The 20342-nt window shown below is 50.8% G+C and overlaps 1 protein-coding gene across 1 annotated transcript in view; it reads left to right on the top strand.

The window, feature by feature from the left end:
• The window catches only part of KCNK9 (potassium two pore domain channel subfamily K member 9), a gene marked incomplete at both ends in the record, with an annotated part of 86475 nt that extends 72831 nt beyond the window's left edge, over positions 1 to 13644 (top strand). The window contains one exon of the mRNA XM_081258702.1: positions 12800 to 13644. Coding sequence (XP_081114828.1) covers positions 12800 to 13644 — 845 coding nt within the window. The remainder of the gene's footprint in view (positions 1 to 12799) is intronic.
• Positions 13645 to 20342: the final 6698 nt, after the last annotated feature.

The following is a 20342-nucleotide window of genomic DNA, read 5'->3' as shown; positions in this document are numbered from 1 at the left end:
AAAGTGACTCAGATTTTATATATATATATATATATATATGTATATATTCTTTTTTAGATTCTTTTCCATTATAGGTTATTACAAGACACTGAATATAGTTCCCTGTGCTCTACAGTAAGTCCTTGTTGGTAATCTATTTTATATATAGTAGTGTGTATATTTTAATCCCAAATTCTTAATTTATCCCTCCCCTGACACCCCTTCCCCCTTTGGTAACCATAAATTTGTTTTCGGTGTCTGTGAGTCTATTTCTGTTTTGTAAACAGGTTCATTTGTATCATTGTTTTAGATTCTAGGTATAAGTGATATCATGATATTTGTCTTTGTCTAACTTACTTCACTTAGTATGATCATCTTTAGGTCCATCAGTGTTGCTGCAAATGGTATTATTTCATTCTTTTGTATGGCTGAGTAATATTCCATTGCATCAATATACCACATCTTCTTTATCCATTCATGTGTCGACGGGCATTTAGGTTGCTTCCATGTCTTGGCTATTGTAAATAATGCTGCAATGAACATAAGGGTGCATGTATCTTTTTTTTTTTTTTCTTTTTTTGTGGTACGCGGGCCTCCCACTGCTGTGGCCTCTCCCATCGTGGAGCACAGGCTCTGGACGCGCAGGCCCAGCGGCCATGGCCCACGGGCCCAGCCGCTCCACGGCATGCGGGATCCTCCTGGACCAGGACATGAACCCGTGTCCCCTGCATCAGCAGGCGGACTCCCGACCACTGCGCCACCAGGGAAGCCCCACATGTATCTTTTTGAATTACAGTTTCCTCCAGATATATGCCCAGGAGTGGGATCACTGGGTCATATGGTAGCTCTAGTTTTAGTTTTCTAAGGAACCTCCATACTGTTTTCCATAGTGGTTGCACCAATTTACATTCCCACCAACAGTGCAAGAGGGCTCCCTTTTCTCCACACCCTCTCCAGAATTTATTATTTGTAGACTTTGGTGATGGCCATTTTGACCAGCGTGAGGTGATACTTCATTGTAATTTTGATTTGCATTTCTCTGATAATTAGTGATGTTGAGCATCTTTTCATGTGCCTGTTGGCCATCTGTAAGTCTTCTTTGGAGAAATGTCTGTTTAGATCTTCTGCCCATTTTTTGATTGGGTTCTTTTTTTGATATTGAGCCGTATGAGCTGTTTGTGTATTTTGGAAATTAATCCCTTGTTGGTTGAATCATTTGCAAATAGTTTCTCCCATTCCGTAGGTTGTCTTTTCATTTTGTTTATGTTTTCCTTTGCCGTGCAAAAGCTTTTGAGTTTAATTAGGTCCCACACCACATTTTGCTAATCCATTCATCCACTGATGGACATTTGGGCCGTCTCCACCTTTTGGCTGTTGTGAATAGTGCTGCTATGAACCTGCGTGTACGAGTATTTGAATACCTCTTTTAAATTCTTTTGGCTATACAACTAGGAGTACAGTTGCTGAAAAGAGTTTTTAAAGGAAGTATTTTTTGTTACTTTGGTCTGCGCTAAGAGTAGAGAACATTCTTGAACAAACCGTAAAGTCTTGCCTTTTACTTCTCCACTGACTTCTGGGTGGTCACCGCCATCTGCTGTGGGCGTCATTCTCAGCACCCTCAGGGACCCCTGGGATGCATCTCCGCCCCCATCTGAGGGGTCTCCTGATGCCAGCCTCCCGAGGTCTTTGTGAGACTAAAGGAGAAGCACACGGGGCTGCCCAGGCTCAGTTTCCTCCTCCGTAAGATAGGGATAATGACACGTGACTGGATCCCACTGGATCCTCATAACACAAAGGAAACAGGACCCAGGGAGGTGCAGCCCAGAGCTGGGAAGAGGCCCAGCTGGAGTCTGGACCAGGGTTTCTAGGAGCCCACCGTCTCGTCTGCCAGGTGCTCCTGAATGATAGCACAGACCAAGCGAGAGATGCGGTGTCCATTTAGCACAAGCGGGCGGAGTGGGCGCCAGGTTGATGTGAGTGGGAAGGTCCCTCAGGCCGAGTGGGCTCTGGCCTCACCTGACACCCCTCACCGCAGCCTTCCCAGCCCTCCCAGGAAGGGGCTCACCAGGCTCTCCCCAGGGCGTCCTCACATGAGGCCTCCCTCCAGACAGAAGAGAAAGACCTATCATGAGCTGTTGTTAGAAATCTGTGCCTTGTGAGCTTGCGTATTTTTAAAAATTTATTTTTAGGTCTTCTTTCCCTCTTAAGACATATCAAAACAGTGAAGCGAAACCAAAAGGGAACGTTTTGGGAAATTAATGAGGGAATTGCTCTGTCATTAAATAAAACACCAAATCTGCCAGGTTTTCTTCCAGGGATCACAGTGCCAAACTGATGACTGAGCAAGTCACCAGGCCTCCAGGCGCCTGAGAGGGGCCAGGGCTCAGGCCTTGGAATCCCCGGCCCTGGACAGAAAGCCTCAGGGTTCTCATCTGTGAGATGGGGTCATGGTCCTGTGGGCTGAGTCCCCTTGGGGATGGTGCCCAAGATGGTCACGCTCACCTGGCCGTGGCTCTGCTTGGTGCTCTGAGTGGGGCAGGCGCGTCTATGGCCCTTATTTATGCGTCTGTGAAATGGAACCAGTGGATGACTTGCAGCAGGGACCTCACTGTGATGGGGGAAGGTGAATGGGCAGTGTGAGATGGGGCTCGGGGGTGGGGAGCCACGGGCCTGGCTGCCCTCTCACTGCCCGCTCTGCTGTCCCCGCCCTCCCTCTCCTCCAGTCCTTGAGCATCGTGACTTATCCGTTGGACAAACAGATGGTCAGTTTTCTCTTACTGTGTTTGGCCTGTGCCACGTTTTAAAATGTTTCGTTAGATCCTACATTTTCAATATCCAGTGTTTCCAGCTTCTCTTTAAAAATCAGGACATTGGGTCACCCTGGCCTGCAGCCCCTGTCGCTGGGCTCGGGGAACAGCTGCTCTTTCCGGGGACATGGGTCTCCAGTTGGCCGCCGGCTGCCCGCAGGCCTGGTTGGCCTCACCTGCCCACTTCCCCTCAGACAGACCTAGTGGCCTGTAAGAGAAACCGTGTGAGGTGCAGGGGTGTGTGAATTGCAAAGTGCTTTGTTATCCATCCCAAACTGCTCTTCATGATTTGTAGTCATGCTGAGGTGTAGGACATGTTGAGTGTTAATCCACTGCAGTCAGAGCACTGGCTGAAGCCAGATTACTGGGACACAGACGGGAGTGCCTGAGAAGGGCTGACTGGAGACTGGGCTCAGACCTGGGGGTGGAACAATAGCCCCCGTTTCTCAGGATAGTCTCCTGCATGGTTGGGCGCATCCTCATGGTGGTGAAATGACTTCAGAGGCTCCGGACATCACACCCTGGCCCCTTCAAGTCTGGCAGGAAGGAAGAAAAGGCTCATTGGTTCAAGACTTGGCCGGAGACCCAATCGGAGCCCACAGGAAGCATCATCCCCTCTCGGGGGCTGAACGGCAGTCCTGCACATTAGCCCAAGCCCCCGTGGTGGGACCCGGGAGAAATTCAGGTTCGGTTATAATGTGAGAAGGGTGGCTTGACCTGGGGCTGCCACAAGGGATGGCCCTTTCAGATGAAAGAATGAATGCAGAAAAGCTTTGCAGACTGTAGAGTGCTGTGGAACTAACTGGAAGGGACGCCTGGTTCCTCACTCCCCTCCACAGAAGAGAGTAAAGGCTTAGAGTCTAGGTGGCTTTCCCAAGGTCATGGTTGGTAAAGTAGGGGATGGAGCCAGATGTAGTCCTTGGGACTTACTGCTTTCCATCCAGGAACCTCTGGAGGACCCTTCCTGCCCACCCTCACCCCCACTCCCCATGCCCCACGGGGCCCGTGAATCATTTTCCTTTTTGGTGTCTGCAGACACCTGGGTCTTAATAATCGTGCGGAGCCCGTGCGGGGGCTGGAGCCAGGCCAGCACGGTTGGAGGATGGATGAGTGGGATGCTTGTTGCAGGCTGAAGTGGGGAGCCAGCCAGAAAGCACGGGGGGCTGAGGGCAGCCCCCTTCTCCGGCACCTCTCTCCACAAAGCCACCTTGAGTCATTCTTTAATGGAATTTGTGCCTATTTTAATTCCTACGGGCACAAAATCCTTGCGTGTCCTTTATAAATATTTCATTCTCTTCCAGCAGCAAATTTCCTGATGCCCAAATGCCTGGGTGGCCATCTCCTTCCCTGGGCCGGGCGGCCTCTGGGCTGGAAGAGATGCCCATGACCACTCTCACCTGGCACCTGGCCTTGATGTCCGCTTCTGTGCAGTGAGCAGCAGAGTATCTATCCCTGGGAGGTTGGGGGTCACAGTGAACTTGACTGAAGAGAATGAGGAGGCCTGGGCACCCATGGTCCCTAAAGGGCGGAGTCAGGGCTCCAACCCAGGTTGTCCTGATGCCAGGGGCCAGCCTTGTCCCGCCCGCTGAAGTGTCCTGGAGGGGAATTCCAAGCTGGGTTGGTCGTTTCTGGCAGGGGGATCAGGGCAGGCTTCAGGGAGGGGCACTCCACAGTGGGGGAAGCTTTGCAAACTGTGAAGTGCTGTGAGAGTCTGGAAAGGGCTTTTACGGCCAACTGTTTATAGGCCTAGATTCCCAGGGAAAAGGAGGGAGCCATGGACAGTCCCGGAGTGTCAGGAGTGAGGCTGGTCTACGACCCACACTGCCCAGTTGCCTTATTGACTTCTCACAGTGAGGACAGCCCGCTGGACACTCATGACATCTTAACGAAATGCTGCCCAGGGCAGGAGCTGGGCCTGGGAACTTCTCGGACCTGGCGGTTGTCAGCTTCTGGGAAATCTAGTAGGAGCCGGGGGAGCACAGGGTGTCTTGCAAGGGAGCGCTGCCTTGTAGCTGCAGCTGGCTCTTTGGGGAGCCCCCAACCCAATAGAAATGATCAGTTTTATTACCCTCCTTCCCTGCCTTATTCCCCTCCAGGAAGACAGAGCCTATTCATTTGTTTTATTTGTTAGCCGGCTGCGGTCCAGAGCTGCAGGCCTCTTCTCTGCAAAGCCTCTCCCAGGACAGATCAAAGAGACCCACTAAGTATATTAAAGGGGCCATGAAAATCGGGCTGGATGATGCAGTGTCTTGGGCAAATCTGCCCTCAGCCGTGCTGGGCTTGGGGATGGGCCAGGACTTCAAGGCAGGCCTGGAAGACGGAGGTCATATGCGTGGTGATGCCGCCCTCTAAATTCTGAGTGCCTGTTCCATGCTGGGCTCTGGGGTCCACAGGGGTGAGCCAGGGGTGGGCTCTGCCCTCTGGGAGCTCAGAGTCTGGCAAGAAGGCAGTGGCAGGGAGGGAAGGAGGGAGGGATGATCTCCAAATGTCATCTCAGTGGGGGGGGGTAGGGCTTCAATGTATGAATCTGGGGGGGACATTTAGTCCATAGCAGGGACCTGGTGACCTGGTAAGAGGTCAGTTCCCATTGCATCTCTGTCTGTTTCTGCTCCCTGTCCTTGGCCCCATTTCACAGATGAGGAAACCGAGGTGTCTTTCTAGGATGCTCAGGAGTCCAGATCAGCCTTTCAAGGTGGGGCTTGTTATTTGAACAGTTCTATCCCCTTTTGGGATTTGTAGGTTAGGAAGCCCATGCTGGCCTGTGGTGTGGAGCTGGGCTTTGCAGCCCCTTCTGGGTGGGGAGGTCGGCCGGGCGAAGTGGAGGTTCTTTGCAAGGCTGACTTCGTGCATTCCTCTTAACAAATAGCCTCGCAGCTCTTCGAATGCTCCATCCCTACCCCTGGGCTTAGCACGTGGGTGCACGTGCCGGGGCTGGGATGTGGGGCTGGGCTTGTGGTCTTCCTTTCTCTTCTGCTAAACCTCCTTCACTGCATATGTCCACCTGCCCTGCCCTTAGCACTCCTGGTGGGGAGGCCAGGGTCCTGGGCTCAGGTGCTAAGCAGAAGCCCATATGTCCACCTGCCTCTGCCCTTAGCCTGGTCCTGGGCCCTGCCACCTGCTGACAAAAAGAACCCTGGCCCAGGGAGCACAGTGTTGGAGATGCAGCGGCTGTGTGTGCACACTGGGGGTGGCTTTTCAGGCTGTCACCGCAGTCGCCATCCATGTCAGTGGTCCCCATGGCTGGCCTCACACCCAGGGGCATGGCCCCTTGTGGCCACCTGAGCAGCCCATCGGGGCCACGAGCAAGTCTGAGTCTCTGGCCCTGCACACGTGGAAAAGTCAGCAGAAAGAGGGGGCGGGGCTGGGTGCAGAGGGACAGTGTGAGTCACTGTGTCCCCTGTGTGTAGGGAGCTTTGCATCTGGTGGCTGGTGGTCTTCATGTCCCCCAGTTTGTGGAGGTCTGGGTGACGGTCATGTTGGTCACTGCTGGGCTCCTGCGGGGCTGGGGAAGGATGACCCTGTCTCCTGCAGAGTGGCCGTGAGCTGGTCTGATCTCCTCTTTCCAGCCTCATTTCTCACATCTGTCCAGGGAACTGAATAACTCTGCTGAGGTCACAGAGCAGCAGACCAGAGGTTTCAGCATATCTTCTGCACCCCAAGCACACCTCCTGAGCCCCGTATAAATCAATTTTAGATTCTCTTTGCCAAAAGGATGAATTGTTTATGATGATGGAAGGATGAGCAGTATGGTCCTAGGTGGGATTCCTGAGGTTTTATCGGTGGAGGAGAAACTGGCTCCCAGTGCCTGGGAAGATGGGGGGGCAGGGGGAGCCCAGGATCTTAAAGGGAAAACCTGGACAGGGATGTGGCTCTTGAGCTCAAGGGACTGGTCCTCACAGGTGGGGTGGGAGGCAACCCAGGAGAACAGGCACCAGCCTGGGAGTCCTCAGTGGCATTGCGACACCCATGCCCTCCACCTAAGGCCCCCTTGTCCAGTCACTGGGTGGGGCTCTGAGCACGGGCTGGCTGGTGCCCCTCTGGAGATCTCGGGGGAAGATGAAAAGCCCCCGTGGATCCCCTGTGCCAGGCACAGGTCATGGTGCATAGTCAAGGCTCTGGATGAGTCTCAGTGGATAACATATGAGTAGATGCATAAATCCGGCTCCCAGCCCAGGAAGGCCAGGCTGCCTTCATTCACTCACAGATAAAAAAAAAAAAAAAAAACAACCCACAGTCTAGGATCTGAGCTGTCACACAGGTTCTCTGAGAGCATTGAAGATTTGTAGCTTGTTATCCTCTTTATAACAGGCTTGCTATCCTGTTCCATTGATCTATATTTCTGTTTTTGTGTCAGTACCATACTGTTTTGATTACTGTAGCTTTGTAGTATAGTCTGAAGTCAGGAAGCCTGATTCCTCCAGCTCCATTTTTCTTTCTCAGTATTGCTTTGGCTATTCGGGGTCTTTTGTGTTTGTATACAAATTAAAATTTTTTTGTGTGCTGGTTCTCTAAAAAAATACCATTGGTGATTTGACAGAGATTGCACTGAATCTGTAGATTGCCTTGGGTAGTATAGTCATTTTAACAATATTGATTCTTCCATTCCAAGAACATGGCATATCTTTCCATCTGTTTGTGTTGTCTTCAGTTTCTTTCATCTTATAGCATCTTATAGTTTTCAGAGTGTAGTAGGTCTTTTGCCCCCTTAGGTAGGTTTATTCCTAGGTATTTTATTCTCTTTGATGTGCTGGTCAATGGGGCTGTTTCCTTAATTTCTCTTTCTGTTGGAAAGGAGAAGCTGTCTTCTCTTGTGTGTCTGGCATATGTGTATTTTGTATGTTCTCCACTGCGTATACCTGTTAATCTGTAGACATCACGGATGCTATTGAGATATGGGTACGTACAATCCCTGCAGCCTGTGCAAACATGTGGTGCACACATCCTGTGTCTCGAGTGCACTTTCCGTGCACATGCACATCCTGCACAAAGTGTGTGACTCTGGGTGTGCGGTGGGTATACCGTAGATGCTTTGTGTGTTGGTCTAATACATATATGGTATGTGGCTTTTGCCCACGTTTCACATCCACGTGCAGTTACTCTACCCAACACATCCATTTTTCACAAAGTTCCAAGCATATATATACCATGTGTATTTGTATAAAGCATCCATGCTATGTCTGTGTTTCATTGATACTTTATGAATATTCTATATGTAGACTTGATATGTGTTGACCCGTTTGCATGCAGTGCCCACCGTGTTGCATCATAAGGAGACCTGGGAAGAAGATCCAGTGGAGAATACACATGGTATATCAGCCTGGGTCTTTGCAGGAGGTGGCACTCTCAACTTGAACAGTTAGTTAATGGCTATTTATAGTGTGGGAGGGTGGGTAGGTTGGAGGGAAAGCAACGAGGGAAGGTGGGGTAGCCTGGGATGAGCATCTGTGGAGAGCTGTCAGTCAACATGCCTGGGATGTAGCTGCTAGCACTTGTAGTTGCTCCATGGGTGAACCTGCTGGCAGATGTAGCTCATTACCAAGGTCCTCATCTTCCTCCCTTCCTCTGACCTCCTGCTGGGACTGTGCCTTGCATGCACTCAGCTGGACACCAGAGGGCCAAGAACCCCTTGAGGTGGCTGATGCAGACTTAGCCTCACCAGTGGAGAGCAGGGTGGAGATGGGTGCGTCTAGATGGGGAAATTGAAGATATCCGGCCAGGCCTCCGTCTTCCTGAAAGGCTCTGCAAGTTGGGCAGCTTCTTTCTCGCTGCGGTGGGAATGGTCCTGTGCCCTGGACCCCTGGGGCCCTAGGAGATTTATTCTAGGGCCTGAACTTTGGAAGGCCCTGAACTTTGGGGGTGTTCCCAGCCCACACTCTCTTGTGCACGCGTCTTGCTAAGGGATGTCATTGCTGTAACAGATCAGTGAGATATACTGTGGGATGTCAAAACGATGGAGTTCTTTCTGTAGTATGACGGGCCGCGAGAGAATTGACACCACCCTGGGACAGGATACACGGGCATACTGCCATCCAGGCCCTGTGAAGGGACACCGCTTCTGATCAGTTTTACAGGATGGGGGGGGGCCTGAGCACCTGGGTTTGAGCCAGCAAATGCTGTGCTGGTTTCCTCCAGTAAATATATCCCATCCGGAACCGTTAGCTAATTTACCACCTTATTAAGTTGCAAGCAATCTACTGTCTTCCAGCATCCATCTGGGTTTTATATCAGCCACCCAGGTGAGCTATATGGCGATGTCGCGGGATACCCACCCCTGAACTTTGTATAAATATAAACCCACTTGTTTACCAAGATGCACTTCATTCTTTCCTGAAGACCTAAGTCTCCATCTGGTTCCATTTCCCTCCAGGCAGAAGAACTTCCTTAGTACTCATGCTATGCAGAGCAGCAGGAAACAAGTTTTTAGTCTGAAAGTGGATTTCGCCTTCATTCTTTTTTTTTTTTTACATCTTTATTGGAGTATAATTGCTTTACAATGGCATGTTAGTTTCTGCTTTATAACAAAGTGAATCAGTTATACATATACATACGTTCCCATATCTCTTCCCTCTTGCGCCTCCCTCCCTCCCACCCTCCCAATCCCACCCCTCTAGGTGGTCACAAAGCACTGAGCTGATCTCCCTGTGCTATGCGGCTGCTTCCCACTAGCTATTTTACAATTTGGTAGTGTATATATGTCCACGCCACTCTCTCACTTTGTCACAGCTTACCCTTCCCCCTCCCCATATCCTCAAGTCCATTCTCTAGTAGGTCTGTGTCTTTATTCCTGTTTTACCCCTAGGTTCTTCATGACATTTTTTTCTTTAAATTCCATATATATGTGTTAGCATACGGTATTTGTCTTTCTCTTTCTGACTTAATTCACTCTGTATGACAGACTCTAGGTCCATCCACCCCATTACAAATAGCTCAATTTTCGTTTCTTTTTATAGCTGAGTAATAGTCCATTGTATATATGTGCCACATCTTCTTTATCCATTCATCCGATGATGGACACTTAGGTTGTTTCCATCTCCTGGCTATTGTAAATAGAGCTGCAATGAACATTTTGGTACATGACTCTTTTTGAATTATGGTTTTCTCAGGGTATATGCCTAGTAGTGGGATTGCTGGGTCATATGGTAGTTCTATTTGTAGTTTTTTAAGGAACCTCCATACTGTTCTCCATAGTGGCTGTACCAATTCACATTCCCACCAGCAGTGCAAGAGTGTTGTTCCCTTTTCTCCACACCCTCTCCAGCATTTATTGTTTCTAGATTTTTTGATGATGGCCATTCTGACTGGTGTGAGATGATATCTCATTGTAGTTTTGATTTTTGCCTTCATTCTTAAAGAATACTTTCCCTGGATGGACAGTTCTGGGTTACGGTCTTTTTTAAGAGCTCTTTAAAGATGTTATCCACTGTTTCCTGGCCCCTGTTGTTTACGATTGGAAGTAAGTGCTGTTCAGATAGTTGTTTTCCTGTATGTGATACATGGTTTCTCTCTGGTGCTTTCAAGATTTTCCCTCTCTGGTGTTCAGCAGCTTGATTCCGATGTGTGGTTTTCGTTGTATTTCTCTTGCTTGAGGCTTACCGAGTTTCTTGAATCTGTAAATTTGTCTTCCACCAAATTTGGTTAATTTTGGCTATCATTTCTTCAATTTTTTTTGTCTCTAGGACACCTCGTGACACTGTCCTACACGTCTCTGAGGCTTTTAAAATTTATTAATTTTTTATCTTTTTTTGTCTCTTCAGAGTGGATAATTTCTATTGATAGGCCTGTTGTCCTCTCCTTCTTGCTGTTTCCCTGTTCTGTCCTTTCTGGCCCGACTCCAACGTTGACCTGCCATTTCTCCTCTTTCGTAAGGACTATGGGGTTGCTGAGGGGTCAGAGCTCTGCACTGGCTCAGTGGGACTGAGGGCCAGAGAGGACACAAACGTGTGATGTCATCTCTGCCGTGAAAGTGTGGCCCCCGGGGCAGGCAGGACGTGGCACAGGTTCATGCCAGGGGAGAGGCAGGCAGGCTGAACGGAAGTGATGAGTCTCTGGGAGAGAGGCCTGGGCTAGGGCAGTCAGAGTAGTCTTCCTGGGGGACACAGTGGGCGGGGTCCTAGGCCCTGGGCTAGCTGCTCTCTGACCTCAGCAGATCTGCACAGCATCCCCACCTCAAAATTATCATCCTCCCACGTAACAGATGAGGAAACCCAGGCTGGGAGAGGTTGTCTGGGGCCCAAGGTAGCACAGCTGGTTAAATGGCCATGAGCGTGTGGCTCGGGGAGTACCAGGGAAGCCTGTTGTGATGGGGCAGGATTTGAGACGTCGGAAGGCCATGTGCATCCTCCAAGTGCTCAGTCCAAATACTGCCCATGATCCTGGTATTTTTCTGGGCAGTATTATTCCCGGAACTTGAACTAGTCTTAGGTTTCTTCTGCCATGTTGTGCAGACCCTATCCTGGCCCCGACGTGATCACTGACCAGCTGGGTGACGTTGGCAGGTAACTTCACCTTTCCAGCACCACTGTCCTCATTTGAATGTGAGGAAATACAGGCTCGGTTTTGCATAGTTGATGCAGGGGATCAATGAAGTGATGGTCTGAGCAGCTGCGAGTTTCAAAAGCACTTGCACAAGAGGTCTCTAAGGATTATTCGTTCCCTCGATCTGACAAGGCCACATTCACACAGTGGCGTAAATTTATTCTGTCCTTTGTTAAAGCGGTATTTTAAGTGCTCCATGTTTCTCTAGGTGTGAGGATACAGCAGGGGACAAAACAGGTAAAAATCTTAGCCCTTGTGGTGTTTATGCTCCACCCTGCAATGACCTCTCTCAATTCAAGACGTCTGCTTTTAAAAAAGCCTCATTCTTGGGATTGGAACCCAGAGTTTTCAGCCACCAACTCTGAAGAAACCAAGCTACCCTGCTTTTAAGTAACTAACTCGGTTTCCTTGCCAGTGGTGTCAGCTGCATCGTGCCCGTTTTATAGGGTCGTCATGAGGGTAGAAGGAGGTGATGCATGACAAGGAGTCCACACAGGCTGGCTGTGGGCTGGTGGATCCCCGATGCCTGAGCTGGGGGCACGGGGAGCCCGGGGCGGAAGGCAAGTAGTCTTGCTCCATGCTGAGCTTTCTGGCACCACCGTTGAGAACGTGGAAATGGGGGTGCTTTCTCCCCTTCCCCAGCACACGCAGAAAGGACTCTAGGGAATCCATCATCCCCTCCCACCTGTGCACCCCTCTTACCTTCCGTGGTGTCCCCACCTCCCTGGGCAGCTCCCAGCGGGGAAGCTGCCGGGACCCACACCTCCTTGGCTGTCCTCCCACCTGTCCGCCGTACCTGGCCTCGGACCGTGCATGTATCTAAGAATAGAACCATGGTGGTCAAAAACAAGAACAACAACCAAAAAACCCAGTTAGCATTCTTTGACGCTATACTTTTTTTTTTTTTTTTTTTTTGCGGTCCGCGGGCCTCACTGCCGTGGCCTCTCCCGTTGCGGAGCACAGGCTCCGGACGCGCAGGCTCAGCGGCCATGGCTCACGGGCCCAGCCGCTCTGCGGCATGTGGGATCCTCCCGGACCGGGGCACGAACCCGTGTCCCCTGCATCGGTAGGCGGACTTTCAACCACTGCGCCACCAGGGAAGCCCTGACCCTTCACTCTTAACGTTGATCCATGTTGGGATATTTAATTTTCTCCCTTGGGCTGGCTACTTTTGGAGTTTTCTGCAAAATATTACGAGTGACTATGCTGCTTTTCTTTGAAAAAACTCCGTGTTACTGGACGAACAGTGAAATGACCCCCAAGCTCCTCTTGTGACTAAACGCCCCAGACCACCTCCCCCGTCCCCCAACTTCAAAGGATATCTCTTCACTGATTCTTCCCTGTTCTTCGCCCCACCCCTCAGGCGCCGGCCCCGCCCCCAGCTCCATCCCCACCGCTGTGCCCACATGCGCACCCACCCCGAACCCCCGGAGGCCCCAGCTGACTCCATCTCCCTGTCCTCTCACCTCCTCCCGCAGGTTACGGGCACGCTGCTCCGGGCACGGACGCGGGCAAGGCCTTCTGCATGTTCTACGCGGTGCTGGGCATCCCGCTGACGCTGGTCATGTTCCAGAGCCTGGGCGAGCGGATGAACACATTCGTGCGCTACCTGCTGAAGCGCATCAAGAGGTGCTGCGGCCTGCGCAACACGGAGGTGTCCATGGAGAACATGGTGACCGTGGGCTTCTTCTCGTGCATGGGGACGCTGTGCATCGGGGCGGCCGCCTTCTCCCAGTGCGAGGAGTGGAGCTTCTTCCACGCCTACTACTACTGCTTCATCACGTTGACTACCATTGGGTTTGGGGACTACGTGGCCCTGCAGACCAAGGGCGCCCTGCAGAAGAAGCCGCTCTACGTGGCCTTTAGCTTTATGTATATCCTGGTGGGGCTGACGGTCATCGGGGCCTTCCTCAACCTGGTGGTCCTCAGGTTCCTGACCATGAACAGCGAGGACGAGCGGCGGGACGCCGAGGAGCGCGCGTCCCTCGCCGGCAACCGCAACAGCATGGTCATCCACATGCCCGAGGAGGCGCGGCAGGGCCGGGCCCGGCTCAAGGCGGACGTGGCGGACCTGCAGTCCGTGTGCTCCTCCTGCACCTGCTACCGCCCGCAGGAATACGGCGGCCGCTCGGCGGCCCAGCAGAACTCTTTCGGCGCCAAGCTTGCCCCGCAGTACTTCCACCCCATTTCTTACAAGATTGAGGAGATCTCACCAAGCACATTGAAAAACAGCCTCTTCCCGTCCCCTATCAGCTCCATTTCTCCCGGGTTACACAGCTTTACCGACAACCACAGGCTGATGAGACGGCGGAAGTCCATCTAGGGTCTGGGGAGGGAAATAACAAACAGAAGTCATTTGTCACATCTGACGTTAAGTCTCATTGGCCCCCCCCTTGTCTTATTTATTTATTACGGTTATCCTTGATTGTTCTGATTATTGTCCTCATTTTTCTTTCTCTCCTTCCTTCCTTCTTGGTTTCCCTTCTCCCCCACCTTTCCAGCAAGACAGAGCAGGCCAAAGGGAAAAAAGAAAGGCCCGTCTTCCTGTGAAACTCGCATCTGAGCATGAAGCATGGATCTCTTCCTTCTTCCCAGCAAAGTATGCCTTACATGTCTCCCCAGCCCGCCCCATCTCTGGGGTGGCTTTCCCAGGACAGGTGTGAGACCCAGACAAGGAGACAGAACCCAGAGGATACCTGACCCAAAGTTGCACACGCGGCGGAGAGCCTCGAGTGCCCACCCACAGTGGTGTCTCTGACCCAACTCCTTTCTCTTTTCCTCCCCAAGCAGTGGGTGGCCGAACGTGTGTGGTCTGAGTGTGTGTGAATGAGTGCACACACCAGTGTGCTTCTGATGTGACAAAATGGAAAGTATCAGGTATTCATCTTTCTTTTCCGTCACACAATTTTGTTAATGGCCTGCTTTTGGCTGCTTCCAAACAAAACGGGAAAACAAAACCCACAAGGTTTTTGATTTATCATCTTGCCAAATCAAGCATGCTCCACAAGCAGTCTTTATCCCAGATATGTCATGACCACATTTTTAAAATGCTAGATTCTAAATTATACTAACTTCTTTTTAGGGGGTGGGTGGGCAAGCCGACACGGATCACTTTAGCTTGCCAGTTCAAAAATTTTTTAAACAAGCATGCACTTTGTTAAACTGGTATGCGTTATCAACACAAGAAAACAAAACTAGCAATGGAATAATCAAAAGCCAATAATATTAATTTATTAGAGATATTTTTGGTTTAACATCTCTAGTTCCAACAATTTTCCATGTAACTGGACGTGTTGGGGGAAACTGGAAAATTGTTGCAACCACAGAGTATTTATTCTCTCTTATTTGTGTGATGATGATGATTTGTGTAGCATCTACCTACATGAATAAGAATTACAGTTCAGGATGCTTGGATGCGAATGGGTATTAGTAAGTGGATGTGGTTTCTTTTCCTAATGAAAAACGACAGGGCATTCCTCATTTTAAAGAATATATATAATGTATTTTAAGAAAGATGATTGTCTCTAACTGCATTTGATTTGTAAATAAGGGAATGTTGATGTTGGTCTCAGGAAGAGTTTGGAGGCAAGGAGCTGCGTCTTGGCCTGCTGGGAACTTGTCAGTCTCAGGGGGTGATTTTTTTCTGAATAATGGAGAAATTCCTCCCCCACTCTCAATAGGGGATGACCCCAAAGGGAAGGCCTGCTAACATCCTGGGGCGGGGGGGTGCCTATAGAACATGGCACATTGGAGGCCCTTTCCACGACAGGAATAAAGGAAAGTCTCACCTCCAGCTTCACGGGGGGACCTTCATTTCCCTCATCACTGTCTCAGCCATTTCTAAAGATCAGCCATCCTCACTTACCTTTTTCAAAAACTGGTAGTTCTTCCAGGTCTTGGACAGCAATGGGCTTTGGCTGGGCTGCTCAGGAGCGGTGGGCGCCCCAGTGGGATCTCCCAGAATGGAGGGTCTTCTCCCTATAGCAAGAGCAGACCTACCAGATTTCCTGAGAGACCGCCCCAAGTGCATCCCTTCCAAGCATTTGGGCCATTGGAGTGACCACAGCCCTCAAGATTCCTGTGAAAAGGCAGGCACTTTAATGTTACATCCCATGTTGAGATGGCCTCTTCATCTAGGACACAGGGCCTGTGGAATGAGTCTGGGAACCTCAGATTCTCTAGGCCAAAGAGGACCGTTATTGATCTTCAATGTCATATCAATTAACTCATTTTTAAGACTTAAAAATTTTGTTAGGGCTCTAAAATCTGTCTGGAGAATAGAAGCAGTTGCTCTTTCATTTTTTTCTCTCTTGGAAGAGATTGGCTTTAGCGGGTCACAGGTGCAAAAGTACTACTGCATATTTGCAGAGTGCTTCATGCTCTGGAGGAGGCTGCTTGTAGTAAGTGTGGGGTTTCTCAACAAAACCTTTGTACAGTAAGACTTGACCTCAAATGGGGTCAAAGATAGATCATCTTTGATCTATAAAGGAGAGAGAGGCACTGAGAGGGTGAGTGATTTCCTCGACGTCAGACAGCTGGTCTTTGCTAGAACTGAGACATTAGTCTCAGTCTGGACCCCAAAAGGGTCCAAGAAGCTGACCCCACCACACTATGGCACCCTCATTCAGCCCTCAGATGAGGGAACCTGCATCTGTTTCTCCACAGGTAAGTGTACCAGGCTTTTAGAGTCAGTTAGAGGTGCACGGGTTCAACCCTTCACTCAGAACTGGTCCCCTCACCAGTGTACAGTGGTCCTAAAGTGACCTGCTTCTGCTTGAATGCTCCCAGTGACAGGGAGCTCCTACCTTCGCAGGGAAGTTCAGAAAACGCCCCGTAATCTCTCTTTGCACAGAGCTGACTCTTCTTTGTAGGATTAAGGATGGTAAGATGAAGTCTTTTCTGTTTGTGGGATGACCACCAACTTAAGTGTCTGAAGCAACTTGGAATTTCTCTTGGTTCCATATCCTCCCCCCACCGCCTGCACTTCGCTACCAGCTCAGCCCCTGAAGGACACGTACCGAGTCTTCTGTTCCAAAGGTAAACATCCTGTTTATGCTCAGAGCGTTCCGGGGTGGAAGGGAACCTGGGTTTGCTTCCCTTGGGATGTCCTTCTTCTTCTCAGATGGTCCAGCTCTTCCCTCCCACGCTGTCTGGCCAAGGAGTCCTCCAGGTGCCTCCAGTGAGGTGCTCTGATGGGGGCGCTGAGTCAGGAGTTCTCCAGGGTTCTCCTCTCTTGATGAAGCAGGCCTGGGGCATCTCCACCTAGAGCTTGGTCCACCCCATCAGCATTGGAATCCTCAAAAGCCAGGGGGAAGCTTAGTCTGAGTCACCTCGCTGAGGTCCCTCATCTTCAGGAAAGGAAATCGAGGTCCAGGAAGGCTGGACACGAGTCTGAGGCCCCACGGCCAGAACCTAGGTCTTCCCACGTGTTTCTCCTGCTGCTGCTTTCCTGGCTGCTTCGTCATTGCTGTCAAACCCTCCAAACAGTCCTTGTTGCTGGACTTTTCAGCATCTCGGACCCAGGTCTCTCTTCCCCCCTCTCAGCTGATGCTTTCTTTCTTTCAGCCCAGGTTTCCCACACCCTTCTTCCAGTTGACCACACCCACTCAGGGAGGGGGGAGAGATCTCACCAGGTTGTTTGAATTTGGGCCCCAACTTCTGTTAGAACGAGCTGAAGAAGGGCCACATTCCACCAGCATCCCAGGAGGCTGGCCTGCCACGTGGTCCCTGGTGGGGGTCTGGAACTCAACATGCCACATAGATGCTCAAAGAGATTTTGGACTCTCACTTGAATGCTCTCCAACTAGGAGATCTCAATCCACCCCCTCCATCAAAGACAAAAGGAAGGTAGGCAGTGGTGCTGATTATCCCAGCAGCTCTGAGTGCCGTGCTTTCTAGAGACCATCCCATTTTGGTCTTTATGACATCCATCCTGGGTGGAAGGTGCTGTCATGCCATTGGTCTACTAGGTTCTTTACATAGGAGTGAACCAACATGTTTGTTTGGCTTTTGAGATACCCAGTTAGCCCCAGAGCTGGGATCGGAGCACGTCTTTCCACCCACACCACTCTGTCCTGAAACTCAGGCAGCAGCCTGCCTCTTGAGCACAGCGGGCGGCCTGGTGCTCTAAATTTAAATACTCTCTCTGAAGCATCTGTTGTGCTCCACTGTGCATCACCAATTGGGAGGAGGGTACCTGCACTTTGGAATGATCACAGCAGATCACTTGCAGCCCAGGAATCCCCACTGGGTCCCTCATCCTTCCAGCAGAGGAAGCAGATGGATGCAGACCGCTGCCCAGGAGGCCTGGCTTTGCAGGTGCTCGTCAAAACCCATCTGTAGAAAAGGGTGAGTTGACTGCTTAATCTCGGTGCACCGTCGTTTGGTCTCTGCACACGGGGCCTCGGTTGGGAGAATATCTGGATGGTGACTTGGAAACCTGCAGATAAGCCCAGGCAGGTCATTTTTCTCTGCCTCCAGATCTGAAAGCCTTGATTCCTAGTGATTCCTAGTGATTGCTGGTCACTAGTGGTTTGAAGCTGGAGGGAAGAATGGTGTGGAGGCATTCGTTGTGCACACTGAGTTTGGAGGGGAAGGTGAGAGAGGTACAAATGATTAAAGAAGGAAAACTACCCATCACTGAGGTTTTCGGCCCTATTTCTTTATGTAAACGTCTTCTTAAATAATAGGCTCTAATTAGGGTACCTGTTAAGGGCATCCACAGACGCGTGGGGTCTGAGGCCTGTCCCGGACTACGTCCGCTCTCTTGGTGGGATGGGCGGTATCATCCGTCCAACACTCCAATGAATTGTATCTTTGCCCTGAAAGGGGTGGGATGTGGGGTCTGTCACATGCAGGCCTGCTGCCTGGGAGTGGCCAACGTGTGTTTCTTACAGAGTCATGGTTTGTGTGGGACCCCGGAAGCATCCCAGGCAAGGGAAGTTTGGCAGGACAGGGACCCGGCTCTCACCTCCAGCTTCACTGGCTCCTGGAAATCCGGTCCCCTCCCTGGGCCTCTGTAGCTTCCTCATCCACACAGTGGGCCAATTTGGGCTGCATTTGTGAGCATTTAGCACAGAAGCAATTTGACCGACGAAGACATCTGGCCTGATGTTCTGGTCACTGGGCACATTTGAGGGTTGAGCCACAAAATTGAAAACCCAAAATCATTTTGGTCGGCAGCATCCTGGGAGCTGGGAAGATGGCGAGTGAGCAGGCAGAGGCATCAAGAAGGGCGATCATCGTGCAAACCAAGGCCCCGTGCGTGCTGGGCTCCCCAAGGCCCCGTGCGTGCTGGGCTCCCCAAGGCCCTGGGCATGCATCCATTTTATGTGCGTATTTCTTGAGCGCACCTTAGTAGAGGTTGCTGTTTTGCGGGGGGGTAGGGGTGGGTGGAGGGAAACCTATTACCATGATTCCTCCCTATCGCCCCAACTTTCTGTTGTGAAAATTCCAGATATACAGAAGACTTCCGTATCCCTTTCACCCAGACTCACCAGCCTTCAGAACTTTGCCACATTTGCTTAAACCCCTCCCCGCCCCCGACATTCATACCCAGGGGCGTTTGGAGGATGAAGTGACGTCTGCAACTTTCAGGTGGTTCGGCCAAAGGGAAAAATTGTTTCTCTCCCAGGAACAAAAGCATTCTCTTTGGTAACGGTGCTTAGCAGTCATACAATGATATTGTCTAAGTCGCAACCCGTATTCACATTTCTCACATCATCCCAAAAATGTCCTCCAGGGCCTTTTTGTGAATCTGAGAGACCATCCAAGATTGCATCCCCCATCGCTTGTCTGCTCCCAGTCTAGGATATTTTCTCCGTTTTTGTTTGTCATGACGTTGCCACTTTGGAGTCTGGGCCAGTTCTCTTGTGGGCGGGCCCACGACCTGCCTCTGTTTCCTCAGGTTAAGGAATGAAAGGTAATGTTGTTAGGATTAATGCATTTGAGAAATTTGACTCTCTGGAGACCTCTGTGAGCATCTCTTTCATCGTAGATAAATAAGGCATATTAAATGCTGTTCTCCTTTGCCGGAGACACGAACTGAAGCTGTAGGAAAGGTGTCCAGGAGCCCCTGGATGCTGGGTCTCGTCACCAAAGCCAAGCAAGGCTGTGCTATTTCTAACTTCTCACGTGGATCTCTCTTCTCTGAGAGTCAGCAATCTTTCCCCTAAACACCTGTGGGGGTGATCCAGCTATAAATAGACATAAAGCACCAGGACATTCTTGCATGGATTGTAAAGGGCTAGCAAGTGTAGCCCAGGAGAGTGGTTGGAAGGATGCCTGTAAGCCAGTAGGGTACTCGGCACCCAGTTGCTTCTCGTCTCTGTTTGAGATGTGTGTGCCCACTGGCAAGTTCTACAGCATGGCCTTCTCAGTCCTGGTGACATAGAGCAACCCACCGGCTGAGGCACGGTCCCTTTAATTTTGATCAAGAAAATATGTCCATACAGATTCCCGCCTCTGAGCCTCTATGCCCATTCTGTTCCCGCTGCGTGGAAGGTATTCCTGCCGCGCTCCAGCACGGAGGCGGAGATGGGAGCATACTTTAAAAGCTCCTTCTGACTATTTGTTCCATGAGGGACTCAACGATGCCCTCCTCTGGGGTCCCCAGTGCTTCTTTCTATCATGGACAAATACACTGGGAAGCAAACCTCCAGTGACCCGGCCCTAGGAGCTATACGTTCTGGGCGGCGCCCACAGCAGGGCATAAAGACAATCAGACTTCCAGCATCTTGCCTAAATGGCCACTCGTCACTGTCATCAAGGCACGTCTTAACTTCACTGCAGGCCTTTGTTCCATCCCTGGAAACCGATGCACATCCACGGGATGAAAACCATCACCCCACCGTTGGCGATTCAGAGGCATTTGCCTGGCAGAGTTGGGTGGGCCATGTGCAATAGGGCCACAAGCTGTCCACAGCTGGGCACTTCCCATACAGCAGGTGATCGGTACATCTTCAGACACCAGGGGCACGCTTGTGACGTTTTGCCCTGGAGTGAGTGAGCCCTGTGATGCGA

This window comes from Mesoplodon bidens (assembly GCF_964165515.1).
Source record: "Mesoplodon bidens genome assembly, chromosome: 16".
Taxonomy (NCBI): Eukaryota; Metazoa; Chordata; class Mammalia; order Artiodactyla; family Ziphiidae; genus Mesoplodon; species Mesoplodon bidens.
The sequence above is the reverse complement of the archived record's forward strand: the minus strand, read 5'-3'. Positions and strand labels throughout refer to the sequence as shown.